Source organism: Rhinolophus sinicus, chromosome 4 (assembly GCF_057876585.1).
Source record: "Rhinolophus sinicus isolate RSI-liver-muscle chromosome 4, RSI-T2T, whole genome shotgun sequence".
Taxonomy (NCBI): domain Eukaryota; kingdom Metazoa; phylum Chordata; class Mammalia; order Chiroptera; family Rhinolophidae; genus Rhinolophus; species Rhinolophus sinicus.
Window position 1 is genome coordinate 54,198,707 of NC_142504.1, and position 13,605 is coordinate 54,212,311.

The 13,605-nt window shown below is 40.5% G+C and overlaps 1 protein-coding gene across 22 annotated transcripts in view; it reads left to right on the forward strand.

Moving 5' to 3' along the window:
• Positions 1–13,605, forward strand: part of SUGCT (succinyl-CoA:glutarate-CoA transferase) — a 743,714-nt gene that overhangs the window by 423,593 nt on the left and 306,516 nt on the right. For 13 of the 22 annotated variants that reach the window (XM_088797848.1, XM_088797837.1, XM_088797840.1 and 10 more), the window contains one exon: positions 1,894–2,004. The exons of the other annotated variants lie outside the window; for them this stretch is intronic. In XM_088797848.1, the coding sequence (XP_088653974.1) occupies positions 1,894–2,004 (111 nt within the window). The remainder of the gene's footprint in view (positions 1–1,893; positions 2,005–13,605) is intronic. 22 annotated transcript variants of the gene reach the window in all.

Below are 13,605 nucleotides of genomic sequence, written 5' to 3' on the forward strand. Positions count from 1 at the left end.
AGGAAAGAAATTTTATGAAAGTAAGAGCTAGTCCATGTGTCCAAGTTCTAAGAGATCAGACAACAGGCTAAAAAGAGATTTAGTGTGCTGTCCTCTTTTCTTCCTTCCTTCCTTTCTTTCTTTCTTTCTCTTTCTTTCTTTTCTTTCTTTCTTTCTTTCTTTCTTTCTTTCTTTCTTTCTTTCTTTCTTTCTTTCTTTCTTTCTTTCTTTCTTTTTTCCTATTGATTTTTATAGGCATACAGAGAATAACTATGTGTGCTAGCCACGGAAGAATCATGGGTGTGTTCTTTTCAACTTCTGACTGGGGAAATACCCAGAGAACTGTACGGTTCCGATGATGAAGGCTTTGGTGAATGTGGGTGTGTCAGCACACTCCCTATGGGCTTATGACATCTTCTGTTGCCCAGTGATTGGTTTGTAAGATTGCCTTCATTTGATCAGAAGGGCTTAGCTGTGAGTGTATCTATAAAACCAGAATCATATGTAATGTGGATCACATGAATTGGAACATCCAGGAAGTTAATCTTCAAGTACAGTATTCAAGTGTCTCTTGACTTTCTATTCGGAATAGGTTAATACGGCTCCTTTCTCCTAGCCCAGCTTTGGCTCAGATGTAGGTAACTGTTACCTACACAGACCGATGGGAAGGGAATGTGCACGTATCAAACTGGCATCACTGCCTGGCCTACTGGAACCTCACCTAACCCCTGTGCAGTGTCCTTAAAAGGCATTAAGTGCTAACGTTACTTAATGCTTCATTATAAATAAATTATCTGATATGAAATGTGTTATTCTCATAAGTTGGCATTTTCCATGATTAAGAGAATTAGATTAAAACAGGCTTATATCAAAGTAATGTGCTTATTTTTCCATTATATGTTTGTAAAGTTAATAAAATAATTGATAGTGCGAAGACTACCAAGCTTGACAATTAAGCCGTGATGTCCAAAAACCTTGCTTGATGCATTATTTATTGAGCACTGATGGAATATTCATTGTAGTATAAGAACAAAGTTAAGGCAATGTATTCACAGCTTGAATAAAAGCAGCTAAGTATTGTTTCCTATTGATAATAGATCTTAGGTTTATAGAACAAAGAAGGAGGCTGGAGGATTTCTGGTCTAAACAGCTTCTCTTGTAGATGAAGAACTGGAGAGGCTTAGAGAAGGGAAGTGCCTTTCTTACTCCAGGGCATAGTTGCTCAGCTGGAATTAGAACTCAGTTCTGTTCATTCTCTAAGCAGCGGATGCTACCCTTTCCACTTGCCGTACCCTAGGCCATCCCCTCATCCTTGGTGCCAATTTCTGCAGCATCTTTCAGGCTGTATGCTTAGTTTCTGGCCTTCCCCAACTTCAGTCTATCCTGCATAGCACTGTAAGATTAACCTTCTTTTAAACATATTTCTTAGCAAGAATCCCTCCTGTATTAGAGTTCTCCAGAGAAACAGAACCAGTGGGCACGCGCCCGTGTGTACACACACACACACACACACACACACACACACACACACACACACACCCCGGGAGAGCCAGTGGTATAGTCTGAGTCTGAAGAACTGACAACCAGGGGAGCCAGAGGTGTAAGTTTCAGTTTGAGGACAAGAGAAGACCAGCTGAGTCTGCCAGAAGTTCCCACTTCCTCTGCCTTTTTGTTCTATTCAGGTCTTCAGTTGATAGGCTGAGAGCCACCCACACTGGGGAGGGTGACCTTCTTTATTGGTCTTTGGATTCAAATGTTAATATCATCCTAAAGCACCCTCACAGACACACTCAGATTCACATTTGACAAATATCTAGTACCTCATGGCCCAGTAAAGTTGACACATAAAATTAACTATCATACCTTCCTTAAGAAGTTACAATGGCCATGTCTTCTTATTTTTTCTCTTTTTAGAACAGCATTTTATTCATTTCAAAACTCTTCCATGAACTTGACCTGCTTGGACCTCTTGGTTACAGAGAAAAGGGAAGCGAATGCTGGCTTGGAGTGCCAGATTGCTCTGAGGTACTGAGAAAAGCTTTTACTGATGATTTTTCTTGTTTTAAAAGAAATACGTGTTTATCATAAAGTGCAAGTAATGGAGATAAGCAAAAAAAGGAAATAAATGGTTTCCTTAATTCAAGGATCAGAGGTAACCTCTCTTTATAGCTGTTTAGACTTTTATGTATGTGATTAGTTTTATACAGATCATATATAATACTCATTCTGATAAGTTTTCATTTTTCATTCACACATATCTATGAAAGAGTTATTTTTAATCATCTCATATTATTTGCTTTGTGGGTATCTTTTAATTTATAAACTAATGCACTGTTGGATACCAGGTTATTTCGTTTTATACTGAGATATACAGCTTTGTACATACAGCTTTGTGCACACATCTAATTTTTCTTTTAGAAAAAAACTTAGAGATGTAAATTTTATTTTCATTATCACATCAACTCATCTTCTAATCCTAACTATGTTTTTTACATCTTTCTAAAACAAATCTTCTAACTAGTGACCTTCGTCTTATACTGTCTTATAGTCTTTACTTTCTCACAAGTGTTAATTTTAGTTCTCCAAATCGCTTGTCACAGGGAAGAATCATATTTTATATTTCTGTGTATAGATATAAACAAATATAAAGTAACTGATTTGAGTTGTTAGTAAAACTTGCTGTGGGTGGTTAAGCTATTTTCAGTTTAATAGTCTAAAACCTAAAGAAATTATCTAGTACAGTTTCTATCAGCTTTGAAAATCTAATAGCTCACTAAAAAATTTAAATATAAATAATGTTTCCCAATCTTTCCATCATTTGACACGTTATTGAACACTTTTTTTTTGAGTACATTGTTGCAATGGTGATGTTTGAGAGTGCAGTGAAACACAAGACACTAGCAGCGATCTAGCTGTGTTTAGACTTAGCAATCTAGGTCATACATCATACATACCAAATCATTTTGGGTACTTCTGTGCTTTCCATGGTATGATGTTCTGTGGAGAAATTGTTTCATTTAATTAATGACATGGATGCTACCCTTTGTGAAAATGACATCCACTGTCACTTTATTGTTTGGACTTTTACTTGATATTTGGTCTAATGATCTAGACTTTCTATAGGTTTGCTTAAGTTACAGATAGAAAACACTGCATACTAAAACTAGCGCTATCTGTGTGATAACTAAGACGAACCACTAATGAGCCTTGAGATGATCATTGATTTACATTGAGTATGAAATTAGAACAAGCATAAAAGTAGTGCAAGTGTTCGCTGGAACTTTTTCAGAAGGAAAACACAAAGATGACAACAGTTCCTCTGCCTAAGGACTGGCTCACTCCGTTGGGAATTTGGACACACAACTCATTCATGTGTCAATTTCAAGTGGTGATTCAGTTTGGCGTTAACAGTGTGATTTGAATGCAGAGGCAAGAACAATTATTGTGACTCAGAGGACTAAGGAAGCTTCATTGAAAAAACGACATTTGAGCCGGGCCTTAAAAGATAAGTGGAATTTTGGTGTGTGAGTTGTGAAAAGTGAATTATACATGTGGGGATAGCATGAAGAGGCAGTTTAAACATCTGACCATACATATTTGTCACTGGAATGTTGAACGGTCCAGTCTAATGGAAGAAAAGGATGAGGGAGGAGGAAAGTGGTAGAAGACAAAGTGGAAAAGTAGATTGGGGTCAGAGTCTGAGGAATATTTAGTGCCATCCTAAGCAGTTCAGGATTCATTCTGTAGGCATTGGGAGGCAATGAGGAGAAGCTTTGAAGCGGAGGATGGCACAATTGGGTTTAACTGTTAGGATCATTACTCTGACTTTGTCACAGAAGATAGAGGGCAAGGGCTAAATACTGGAAATGAGGGCACAGTTGGGAGTCTTTACACACAGTAGTTCAGGATGACTATCCACAATCATAAATTGTTAGTTATAATAGTGACTCTACTACGTGATAAAGAGACACGTTAATTGAGTTAAACTGATGTCCTGGGTCTTATCTTTGACTTTGGGTCTCCCAGTACTTTTATGGGATATCAATATGTTATATAGTCTCTTCTGCTATTGGTTGTATTTCTTTCTATAAGAGGAGGGAGTGTTAGTATCGTCATAGGTATTGCCAGTGGTACTAAGTATTCCTGATATTCCAGAATTCATATTCTCTTAAAGACTTAGACTTTCAAGAGGTGGCATTTGCTTTCTGGTACAGATTCTGCACCATTCCACCTCTTTCTTCCCTCCTCAGAAGGCAAGAACAGAGGCAAATCCAATTAAGAATGATTTATTCCTGCTTGGGTGGAAGACAGTTATTATTCCCCTCACATTGTGGCAGTTGTTATAATAACAATTTCCTTACAGATAAGTCTTATCCTGAGACTTACAACTAGCAAAGATTTATTTGAGAACCATGTAATCATACACGATGGAGAAAACCTTAACTACATTTATTAAGTGATTATTTGAACATTAAAAAACAAGTATACAAATCTATTTCTCCTTGGTACCCAATTTCAGTTCACTTAGAAGTTTCCCCCAGCCCAACAGTCATTGTTCTTGTCTCTGTCCGTTACTCTCATGCTCTATTTTGCTGCCTTGCAAGGTGCTCTGGATGTTTTGCAAAGTTCACATTCATTTCACCTTTTTTTCCCCTTTTTCTTCAGGACCCATTTATTACATTACAGAGCTCTCCTGATCTGGCTAGAAAGTCTTACCAGAGCACTTTCCCTTCTTCTTGCTTTATCTTTTCCTCTTTTTTTCTGTTTCTTTTTCTTGTGTCTTCTATGTCTGCCCCCGATCCCCCACACCCCATGGCAGCTTGCTCCGTCTTTCATCAGGCTGCAATGTTCTGTTGTCCCAATGACTCCTTGCTCAGCAGCCCTCACTCAGCTGTTCTCAGGCCCTCTGTACTCAAGTGCGCGGACTCTTTAGCTAATGGGTGCCCCTAGGATGCCTCCTGATTGTCTTCTTGGGCCCCTTTGGTTTTTGTGGAGCAGGACTGTGGGGACATAGTCAGGAGTGCAGTTTCCAGGCTCTCGTCCTCATGTGGAAAGGTGCTCACTCAGGTAATAAATGGCCATCAACTGTGATTGGATGGCCATCAGCTGTGGCTGGTTGGCCATCAGCTGTAACCAGTGGGCATTAGCCACTAGTATAACTGCCATGGCTATGCTAGCAGCAAATGGGGGCTAGCAAGAAGATGGTGGCTGAGCTAGCGAGAGCGGATTGCAGCTAGCAAGTGGGGTTGGTTGGCAGAGAGAAGTGGACGGCAGGTTGCGGATAGTGTGGCTCCTGCTTCCTGTGTCTCCAACCCAGCCGCCAGCGAGAATATAGTGGTGTGACTCCCCTATCTGTGGCTCCGTGGGTGTTCGTTTTTGACCTCACCATATTCTGCTTTCTTATGTGGGCAGCGGGAGCAGAGACCCTGCATGACACCCTGCGTGACAAGCACTCTCCTGCTCCCTTGCTCCCCTCTCTGCACAGCCCCCTGCCCCCACTCCTGGCCTGCCTTGGTTACCTCCTTAGTGAGCGAGTGTTCTCTCCTTTGCACTGAAATGCTGCTTTCGGTGTAAAAGACAACTCAGTTTCTGCATAATATAAACTTCTGTTTATTTTCCCTCAGAATAGTCTGTCTCTTTGGAGGGAAAGAATTGGACTTCCAGGCTGAATGCTCTCAGAAATACTATCACTTCTATGGACACATTTAATGTAAACTTCCATTTAACTTTAAAACATGTTTAAACTGTCTCGCAAAGTTTGTAAACAGAGAAGTGGTTTAAATCACGAGGAAATACACAATGTAAGGGAGAAAGAGAAGTAAATATATAGTGCTAGGTTATAACCAATACTGATAATTCATGCGGCAGGACACACATTCATTCACAGAACATACCCCAGTGGAGCACCAAGTGTGTGGGGCTCTGTTGTGGTGGGGAGGGTCTAGTTGGGGAGACAAAGGTAAATTCGGATGATGACAGTGTGGTAGGAGGAGTGCCACAATACAGACATGTGACAGTCATCTTGAGCACACGGGTCAGACAGTGAATAATTGTGCCCCAGCCCAGGAAGCTGCTCCATGGTACTGGTGCTCAGTCAGCCAGCCTGAGAACAACCGAGAGGCTGGAATAAAGGAGCCTCCACAGGCCGGCATCACACCTGTGCTGCAGGCCGTGACAGGGCACTTTCAGCTCACGTGTAGGTTGGTCAGAATCATTACACATGAGCTACCCGTCCTGGGAGACTTGAAGGATCAAACGCGAATCATTCAGATTGTCTAAAGAACTAAAGCACCTCTGAGGAGCTGCAGGCTTGTTCCTGAGAGGTTCTTGGTCGCCATTGTCATGTCACACTGACCCTTAACAGCACAGCAGTAACATCTGTTTCTGTGTGAGTACATGGAAGTGGACAGGCAGGCATGGTTTAGTGCAGCCTGCGTGCGACCTGTAAGAAATTTCATCTGGAGAGAATTCTACTCTGTGGTTCTGAAATTAGGGAAAAGAGGAAGTTGCTTTTATTACTGTGGCAAAGGAGGCCCCTCTGTCCTGGATTCCTCTTTCTTTTTCTAATTTGTAACCATTTCCTGACTGACGTTCATGTTGCATGCTTTTCATGAGCTCCCCATGCTTAAATCAGTGAATGGCTGGGGCTGCGCGTGGAGCCTGGGCCAGTCCCACACCTGGGCTCCCACCGCTGCTGGATCGCAGAGCGCCTGGTGCGTCCTACGAGGCGAGGCCGGATGGAACTGCTCGGCCAGCTTCATCCGGCACGTGACCATGTGCGTTACCATGTGCGGGGGCTCGCTCGCCTGGCTCCTCTCATTTTCTTTGTCAGCATGACCAAGATCAAAGTGCAAGAAGGATACATGAATGATAACCTAGAACTTTGCCTAAACACAGAGGCTACTATCTGGGCAACATCTTCCATCACACTTTCCCCAAAGGCACGAAGGAAAAGGGCCAATTATGTTTAAGTGCAGCCTCTCTCGCACAGCCACTTCCAGCCACCCCCCTGCTGTGTTTCCTGAACCATCATAGTCATATTAATCAATTGGTTCAGGGATTTGAGATTTCCTGACCTAATCACAGGATTTGGGAAACGCTGATTTCTGTTTATATGAGGCTGCCTCTCTGATTGCCGGCTTTGTACCTGGCTGAGCTCACATCTCATTCCATATTCAGGGCCTGAGATGGTTCTGGCCATTTCCCTGAAGAGTGGGTATGAATTATCTCTGCTTGTGCTGTGAGCCGAAGACAATTCACTTCTAGAATGTGTTCCATTTAAAATAGTATTGACAGACCATGTTCATAGTGGCAGCAAGAGTCTGTGGAAGTAACTGGACAGGTAATAATTGCCTTTGGGCTTGTGTTCCAGTTTTAAAAAAAGCACTTCTCAGTGTTTCTAAGTTTACTTCTGTCCTGCTATATATATTTCCTCTTGTCAAAATGAATATTGCTGCCTTAAACAAGGGGAGAGATGAATGGGGGTATGGCCACAAGTTAGGGAGTAACTAGGAAGTAACGAAGGGGAATAATTCTTTTGGAAAAATACCATTTAGATGACACAAAAGGTCTTTATTTGTTTCGCAGAATTTATGTGATTATTCTCTAGATTGGTGTGGTCCCTGAGATGCTGCCTCATATAGAATAGCCCTAGAACGCTGAGGTTGGGTGACGCAGCCCTTGTGTGCTAGCACTGTAAATTCTATTTTCTTTATCAAGACGATTATGTTTTACACAGCACACAAATGGTAATTCCTCCATGGATTTCCAGAAATCACAGCTAGTCCATGTGATCACTCTCATTCCTTTCTGGAAACATATTTATAGATAGATAGATAGATAGATAGATAGATAGATAGATAGATAGATAGATAGAGGTAGATAGACAGATAGATATAGATAGATAGGTATCTACACACACGCACAGTCTGACATCATTAGCTGATAGTGTAGATGCTTCTCACACCACTATCATCTTTACTAAAGCTGTCACATTGTATTTGTGTGGGTGCGTGTATGCACGCGCACACACATGCATCTTCAGTGCTGTCAGCTGTTCTGTATTTCCAATGTTACATTTTCTTTCCCAGAAATATTGGCATGTTTTGGAAATACTGAGAGTGCCCCAGTCAGAGTAACCCTCGTGCTGGACAGTGGAGCAGCACTGCTCTAGGACTCAGACAGTTCCGGTCAGCTCTTTCCAGTGGGCTCATTGCAATTGACACTTAACTCCTCTGGTTCTCATATTCCTCCCCTGTAAAATGGTGATAATAATGACTACCACAAAGGATTTTGAAGAGGATTAAATTAAAAGAGATAATGTATGAAGAGATACTGTTCAGTGCTTTCAACTCTATCTTTTGAGTCTGCAGATGTGGATTTGAATCTTGGCTTTGCTATTTAAAAGCTCTGTAACATCAGGCAATTCATTTAATTTTCTGTGTCTCAGAAAAAAATAGTATAAGGTGTGTAAACAGCATAGTGCTTGGCACAAAGTAAGCACTCAATAAATATTTGCTATTATTATTAAATTATAAAAACTATGTAAATGTTAGCTTTTTATGATGAGCTGATAGTAAGACAATAGCTCTGAGAGTGAATGATTTCCTTAACCTATGCTAACAACAAATCTGGAGAGTTTAGTTCAGTTAGCGTTTTGTTGATTTATAACCTGACAACTTTGTGAGGGAATGAATGTACGTGTATCTGTAAGTTTAAGCTAAAAGTTCAACCGTGTGCATTTGTCTTAAAGACACCTGGAATCATTTAGTTTGTTCATGTTTCGGAACTCTTCTGGGGTAAATATGAAAGTTAAACAGCATTTGTATGGTTGTAGCTTCTCTGAACTATGTTTTGCTGTGGGGATCATTTTAATGACTGTTGTTTTGAGGGTAAGAATGAGTTTACTGTTTCAGCTAAAAAAAAAAAAATCAGACTTTCGTAGAAGTGTATCATATCTATTGATACATGCAGTTTGCCGGAAAATATTCCCCTGTCTTTCCTTAGCCAGATAGTTAATTTTATTTCCAGAATTTCTTGTATATTTTTCTACCTTCCCAGAGTTCTACTTCCAAGCCCCCTACAAGATTTCTCTTCTACCAGGGTCTCTTCTCATTCGTTTTGCACACCTTACCAGAGACACTTACCTAAAGCTCAGGCTCCATTCATTTCACTCTCAGGCCTAATGGTTCCTCATCCTGAACTAGGATGCCTGGCCCCCATATCATATTTCCATGACCCCTTTCTGCATATCCTGTCCCGCTAAACTATGCTAGTTTTTCATAAAGCATACATTTCTGTATTATGTATTCATAGTCACTTCTAAGCCACTTATCTGTAGGAATTATCTGGTCTTCTAGACATTATTTATGATTCCAAGCTATGGTAGTGCCGCCTGTCTTCATCTTCGGTTGGTATAAACCAATTCTGAGGCAGTGTGGGTATCTATGAGCCCCTGGACCTGGCCCAGACCCCAAGGAAGGAGGAAGGGGAAGAACTTCCAGGAGATGGATGGGGAGGATGGCTCCGATGGGGGTTCAGGCCCTCCTTCTGACCAGTACAATTGTTCTCCTCTGTCATTTTGTTCTCACTGAATTGGCCTCGTGGAACTGCATCACCTGAGCCTCAAGCTTGTTGGTTACCAAGGCTGCTCTCCATGTGGCTGTCCCTTCATCTAGTCCAAGTTCCCCTTTCATTCCTATTGTTACTTGCTCACAAGAGGGAGTGGGAGAGTGTGGGGCTGGGCAGGCAGCAGGGTCACAGGTGGCCTTGTGCATGTGCCGTTGAGCTTCCATAGGGCTGTCGTCCAGGTAGTGACAGAAGTGTCTCTCCAGCTACAGCTTGCATCGTTCACCTGCAGGGCTGTTAGAACAGACTGCTGGACCCCATCCTCGAGGATCTGATTCAGCGGGTCTGGGTGGGGACTGAGATTTTACATTTCTAGCTTTTTGGGGAACTCGTTACATTTGGAAATACAATGTTGCTGAGCACCAGGTCCAATGCACCTGTGTAGTGATCTTTATGATTCCCTCAGCCAGGGCCTAAAATAGTAGTTGTATGGTCTCTTCTCTCCAATTTCTTAGCAATTTATTTGCCCCTCATAGTATCTACTACTATCTACTCTATATAAAGTATGCATGTCTTGGCTTTGCTACCAACGTATAGAGTCTGAAGTTGAGTGTATTCGTGGCATTTATCTCACTTCTTCGAATGTTCAATAACTATACTTACACCACATGTTCTGTTGGCACGCTACCCAGATCCCCTCGGAACCACTTTACTATCTCTGTATATCTACCCTCCAGCTTCTGCATACTTTGTTTCTACCAAGTTGAACTTGTAACTTTCTTCAGAGGTCTAAACTTGAACTGCTAGAGGCACTTATCTCAGACACATGGAGAGTTAGAATTGTCTGGAATCTTCCATCAGTACAAAAGCCCAACTTTCTTGCCTTGAACTGGAAATGCACACTCCACAGCTCTCACACGGTCAGGTTGAGCAGGAGCCTCACCTGAAGGTAAGCCCCATTTGGCTTCTTCCACTTTCCTCTCCTGCTTTCCTTACTTCCTTAATGGGTTTCTCCCAGGAACACTTCCTTAAGAAATCACTTGCACACTAACTCGTATTTCAGGGCCTGCTTCTGGCGAACTGACAGGTGTTCTGTAAATGCTTGAAGAAAAGAGTGCATGAAAGGAGTACAGTATCATAGGCACATGGACTCTGGATCTAGGCTGCCTGGGTTTAAATCCCAGTTCTACCAGCTGTGTGACTTGGGCAAATTATTTAACCTCTTTGTGCTTCAGTTTCTTTATTCATAAAATGGAGTTAAAATAGTACTTCATCGGGTTGTTAAGAGGATTAGATAAATTGATATTTGTAAAGCACTTAGAATGGTTCCTGGCACAGAGTAAACGCCAATTAACAGTTTGTAAAAACAAATTAAAAATGCATTGAAAGAAATTAAGAAAACAAATAATTGCAATGACATACTGTATTCATTGATAGGAAGACGCTATTGTTGACAATACCAACCACAGTGACCTATAGATTCAGTGTAATCCCTATCAAAATCCCAATGGCATTTTTTGCAGAAATAAAAACCCCATTCTTTTCTCTTTTTTTAAATATTTTCATTGGGGAAGGGGAACAGGACTTTATTGGGGAACAGTGTGTACTTCCAGGATTTTTTTTTCCAAGTCAAGTTGTTGTCCTTTCGGTCTTAGTTGTGGAGGGCGCAGCTCAGCTCCAGGTCCAGTTGCCCTTGTTAGTTGCAGGGGGCGCTGCCCACCATCCTTTGCGGGAGTCGAGGAATCAAACTGGCAACCTTGTGGTTGAGAGCCTGCACTCCAACCAGCTGAGCCATCCGGGAGCTCAGCAGCAGCTCAGCTCAAGGTGCCGTGTTCAATCTTAGTTGCAGGGAGCGGAGCCCACCATCCCTTGCGGAACTCGAGGAGTTGAACTGACAACCTTATGGTTGAGAGCCCACTGACCCATGTGGGAATAGAACCGGCACAGCCTTCGGAGTTAGGAGTACGGAGCTCCAACCACCTGAGCTACCAGGCCAGCCCAAAAACCCCATTCTTAATGGACTCTGAATAGCCAAAATTATCTTGAAAAGGGATAAAAAGTTGGAGGGCTCACACTTTCTAATCTCAAAATTTACTACAGAACTATAGTAATCAAAACAGTGTGGTACCAGCATAAGGACAGACACATAGACCAATGGAATAGAACAGAGAGCCAGGAAATAAATCCTCACATATCTGATCAATTGATTTTCACAAAGGTGCCAAGATCATTGTATGGGGGACAGTCTTTTCAACAAAAGTGCTGAATATCCACATGCAAAAGGATGAAGTTGGACCCTTACCTTATATCATATACAAAAATTCACTCAAAGTGGATCAAAATCCTAAATGTGAGACCTAAAACTATCAAACTCTTTGAAAGAAAACAACAACAACAACAAAAACACTGGAAAATCTTCATAACTGGGTTTGGCGATGATTTCTTGGATATAATTCCAAAAGCCCAGGAAGCAAAAGAAAAGACAGATAAAATGGACTTCATTAAAATTAAAAACAAAACAAAACAAAACAAAAACATCTGGACATTGAAAAACACTATTAAAAAAAGTGAAAAGACAACCCATAGAATGGGAGAATATATTTGAAAATCATATACCTGAAAAGAGATTAATATCCAGAATATATAAAGAACTATAACTCAACAACAAACAAATAACCCCATTCAAAAAACGGGCAAAAAACTTGAATAAACATTTCTTCGAAGAAGATAAATAAGTGGTCAATGAACAGAGGAAAAGATGCTCAACATTTTTAGCCATTAGGGAACCCAAATCAAAACCACAATGAGAAACCACTTCACACCCATTAGGATGGCAGTTACAAACAAACAAACAAAACAGAAAATAAGTGTCAGCAAACGTGGAGAAATTGGAACCCTCATGCAATGTGGGGATGTAAAATGGTGCAGCAGCTAAGGAAAACAGTTTAGTAATTATTCAAAAAAGATAGAATTATAATATGATCCAGTAATTCCATTCTTACGTATATATCCCAAATAATTGAATGCAGATACTCAAACCGATTCTTGTACACCAATGATCATAGCAGCATTTTTCACAATAGCTAAAAGATAGAAACAATCCAAGTGTCCATTACACAGTTGAATGTCTGAACCAAATGGTGAAATATCATTCAGCCATGAAAAGGAATGAAATTCTGATACATGCTACAATATGGATGAATTTTGAAAACGTTCTAAGTGAAATAAGTCAGACACACAATGACAAATATTGTATGATTACACTTATATGAGGTGCCTAGAATAGGGACTTCATAGAAAAAGAAAGTAGAATAGAAGTTACCAGAGATAAAAGAAGAGTGGGGATTTATTATTTAATGGGTACAGAGTTATTGTTTACTGGGTAGAGTTTCTGTTTAGGAAGATAAAAAAAAATTTTGAAATAGATAGTGGTGATGATTGGACATTATTGTAAATGTACTTAATGTAATTGTATACTTAAAATGGTTACAGTGGTACATTTTATGTTACGTTTATTTTGTCAGATTAAAAAAAAGTGCATTAATTCTCGTCTTTCATTTTGCTGTTCCTATTCTGTATCTGGAACTTTGATATCTGTCTCATTAATGTTTCTTTTCTCTCTCCCGAAAGAAGTACATAAAAGTTGTCTGTGGGCATTTAAACAAAGTGGCTGAATAGTGTGAAGTTGTAAACATCCAATTAAAAGCAGAGAAACAAAAAAACACTGTGAATAAACATGAATAAATAAAGGAATAATTAGATTATTTGAAAATTCTTTACGTTTAGTCAGAATTTGCAATAACCCCATGAGTGCAGTGAGTCGGGTTTAATTATCGATGCCATAAAGCAGTCTGAGCCTAGAGTTTTCTTCAGCTTTACCATTTATGATTTTATAAAAGCTATCCATATGGGTCCACTTGGTTTGGGCTTATAGGCAAATTGGTCTCCAGCCAGAAGCTCCATCTTCTTATGTATCACGCCTCTCCATAGAGCTGAAATGTTCCCCTGAAGAAAAACTTTAAAAAATCCCACAAACTCTAATTTAGATTTGGCAGTCAC